Here is a 3,603-nt window from a genome sequence, read left to right on the forward strand (position 1 = left end):
TTACAACACAATACTTAATTTGAAATTAATTTTGGGAGAAAGGTTACAAGTGGGACTTCACTTAACTATTACATAAGTATTATTGTTGTTGCCAGTGACGCTCCTCCATTAATTAATTTCTTCTTGGAATTATATTAATTAAAATATATATTAATTAATTAGCCATGCAAATTAAACAGGGATGCATGCTCCTAGTTACTACTAGCTACACAATATTGCTTGCGTGCGTGCACACTACCCGCTGGAGAAAAACAATGAGTTTGATGTTGTTGAAGGGCTTGAGCTTTGGTAAGACTTTTGTCGAAAATAATCCGGTGGAGAAACGGCCACCGTCACCGATGATGTAGTTTGAGTTCCCGACTCCGGCGGGGACCCTTCCAAAATAAGTAACACATAATTAAAAAATAAAACATGTACACAATAATCATGATTATGTTTTTTTTTTTACAACAATAATCATGATTATGTTAAGTAACTCTATTATTGGTTAAGTAAAATAGATAGCTAATTAAGACATGCATTTTGTTTCTACTACATTTTTAGTTCTCAATTATGAGGTAAAATAAGGAATGAATACTTTATTTAGTTTACGATTAATTAATTATATAGAAGAGGAAAGATTTTAATTAAAGAATTACTTGTAGCAGCATTTTCTGAAGATTTGTTAATATCTTGAGTATTTGGGTGCTGAGTTTTTCTCCTTCGACGATTATGATCTGCCAATCTCTTTCTGCAGCTACGTTTTCCATTATCGAACTCAGAAAGAAGATGGAACCTGCAATAAAAAATAAATAACAATATTTTAAATTTGGTAAATTGAGTTATCTTGGATGTAAAATTAATTTAAAATTTAAATTCACTTTAAAATAATTAAATATAAAATTTTTTATTATAAATAATAATATATATTTTTTGAGACATAATGTAGTTAGATAGCTGTTTGTTTTGAATGGTACTAACTAAAAGCAGCAAAACAATGCAGTACGTAAGTAGCAAAACTGAAAAGAAAACAAACACATATGTATTTTAAGGGACACAAATGCCCTCGGGATTTCCCCATGTACGGTCAACTCAATCATTGTCAACGTTCCTCCCAAGGGCACTTTAGTCTTTCTCGACTCTCAACTTTCTCCCTATCCCCCAACATCGCTGTTTTCATGGTTAGTGCTTTAATGCATGTTAAAACACATCTTTTTAAATTTTGTATTCCGTTCAAAACCGACTAATTCAAAGATCAATTTAAATGTTTATTAGCCGGAGCTAACTTAGATTTAGAACAAATTAAAGTCAAAACAAAGATTTGTATAGATCGAGTTGACAGAAATTGTGGGCATCTGGAGAATTAAAACTCGACTAGCCGAGACTTAATTAGAAACACACTTCAAAATTTCAAGCCTATCTATCACAAGACCAATTCCTTGAGTTCAAGGATATTTCTGTCTTTTTGAAAAAAATTAAACAAGTTTAGAAAGTCATTCTTGTTTAATTGCACCATTAAGTGTAAGAGAAACAAAGACAAAAGAAGGAGAATAGAAAAAGACGAAAATGCCCTTAGAGTAAGGCTTTGTAATAAGCGGAATTCAGCTCAATGATTGGGTTGTTAAAGGGGCAATCATGTCATTTAAAGGTAAACAAGTAAAAATCGACGGCCAAAACCTGCTGCATTGCTGGCAGAATCGTTGAGTCAACCCAGCGGCTATGACGGTGGCAGCCTTGGAGTGAAACTCACAAACCTTATGACGGCGGTGGTAGTGCTTCGCCTGAGACAGATCAGCATTGCATCCTTCAGCCTGACACCTCGGGGAGTTGGACGAACCCAATGAACCCGGTTCAGGCTGTCTAGACCGACGATAAAGGCGGCTGACAAAGTCGTCTTCAGAAGACGAAAAGTAAGTCCGGCCGCCAAGGTTGAGTCCAATTCTCGAGCCGACAAAGTCCATGGGTCTATTAAGATCCTCAGACTTGGGCACGAGAAGGAATCCAGACCCATGTCCTCCATGATGACCAGATAGAGGGTCTAGAGAGAGCATAGAAGGAGGTTGAGGTTGTGGTGGAGGGTAAGAACCAGTTGAAGACGCGCCATGGAAAGCGCGTGGGTCGAAAAAAGAGTGGTGAATTTGATGTTGCTGCTGTTGGGCTTGTGGGCTAAAGTGATGTTGCTGCTGCTGATGGTGATGGTGGGTAAATTCACCAGTGTTTGTGTTGATTGTCGGCCCAGGCCCGTTTAGGTAGTTGTCGGATAACATGGCTTGAGAAGCATAGTGGTCGAAGATTTGACGCTGAGCTTGATCGGAAGCTGCGGCGGAGGAATTGTCTTCATTTCCTGTAAGCATGATGTTTGTTGGGTTACCCCATTCATAGTCCAACATGTTTCTCTTGCAAAAAAAATACCTGCGAATTATTAAAAAATGAGTGAGTTATTAAAAGGGAAAATAATGAAATGAAATATATAAAAGTGTATTGTGTTTTTTGGAAATAGCCCTAACCTAATATGCAGAAAAGTTATGGTTGGGGAGAGAGGCTTTATCTGATTTGGTTTGATTGATTCAGAGATAACAACAACAACAGTGTAATGTAATGCAATGGCGTGTAGATTAAGTCTATATTTTAGGTCTCAGAGAGAGAGAGAGAGTCTCACTTTCTTTATTTTAACTCTGCTAAGCTAAAATGGATGTGCACTTAAAAGATCTTACTTTCACTCTAAAAAAGCTGAACTCTTTTTTGTCTACTTCCTCATATCTCTTAACCAATAGGAAAGTTACTCTTGTGACTCTCTCTCTCACATTCTAGGTGAATGAGTGAGTGAAAATGTGTTATGTTGTGTGAGTTTGAGGGAAACTCATCAGCTTATGAGGCGGCTTCTGCAGACAGTGGGTAATTGGTGGGTGATACTGATCTGTACTCTGGATATGCTTGGACTAGGAAATTACCTTTTCACCTTTGTGTAAATTTATATTATATTTTCATTTTTTTTCCTATCTTAATTTTACACCACCCACTTTTTAAAAATAAACAAAGAAAAATGTTTGATAAACACATACATCATATAGATATTTTGAGATAAATATGGAGAATGGTGTCATATTTTGTGATATATTGATGATGAGTTGAGAAGAGATATATGAAGAGAATATTAAGAATGCGAAATTTATGATGTACAAGTGAGATAAATTTTTTTATTAAATTTATATGTTTTATTATTGGATCAAATAATATGTGATGTGATATATTAATTCAATGATGATACATATTGATCTAATGATTAAAAGAAATTGCGTAAGATGAAAGGTTGTCATATTTTACTTGTGCATATAATAAGACAAAGCTGTTTGAAAATATAAGCAGTGGCGGAGCAAGCCCGAAAAATTGGGGCGGGCCGCTACAAATATAAATTGAATATGCAAAAGAAATTACAAAAAAAAAGACATATCATATTGAGAGTCTGTCTAGTATGTGTTGGAGTAAGCCCTAAAACCCAATCTATTTTGATAGAATCGTCTTTTGTATCATGACTTTGATTTATATATTTAATATATATAATAAGGCATTTCTTTATTATGTTTATTTGAAACTAATAAAGTCCTTAGAATAGCTAGTCTAATT

General features: G+C 35.0%; 1 protein-coding gene across 1 annotated transcript; it reads right to left on the reverse strand.

Moving 5' to 3' along the window:
- On the reverse strand, positions 1 to 2,864 carry LOC123887135 (squamosa promoter-binding-like protein 8). The gene is made up of 4 exons (XM_045936424.1): positions 2,487 to 2,864; positions 1,657 to 2,391; positions 639 to 775; positions 1 to 374 (listed from the first exon to the last, which is right to left on the reverse strand). The coding sequence occupies exons 2-4, from the start codon at positions 2,367 to 2,369 to the stop codon at positions 235 to 237; spliced, it is 990 nt and encodes a 329-aa protein (XP_045792380.1). The 5' UTR covers positions 2,370 to 2,391; positions 2,487 to 2,864; the 3' UTR covers positions 1 to 234.
- Between the last annotated feature and the right edge of the window lie 739 nt (positions 2,865 to 3,603).

This window comes from Trifolium pratense, linkage group LG5 (assembly GCF_020283565.1).
Source record: "Trifolium pratense cultivar HEN17-A07 linkage group LG5, ARS_RC_1.1, whole genome shotgun sequence".
NCBI classification, from domain to species: Eukaryota; Viridiplantae; Streptophyta; class Magnoliopsida; order Fabales; family Fabaceae; genus Trifolium; species Trifolium pratense.

Excerpts from the sequence above, each read along its gene's own strand:
- LOC123887135 (XM_045936424.1), bottom strand. The coding sequence starts at position 2,369 with ATGTTGGACTATGAATGGGGTAACCCAACAAACATCATGCTTACAGGA. Across the intron at positions 776-1,656 it reads TTCTGCCAGCAATGCAGCAG|GTTCCATCTTCTTTCTGAGT; the intron begins GTTTTGGCCGTC and ends TTTTTATTGCAG. Across the intron at positions 375-638 it reads TTCAGAAAATGCTGCTACAA|GGTCCCCGCCGGAGTCGGGA; the intron begins GTAATTCTTTAA and ends TTATTTTGGAAG.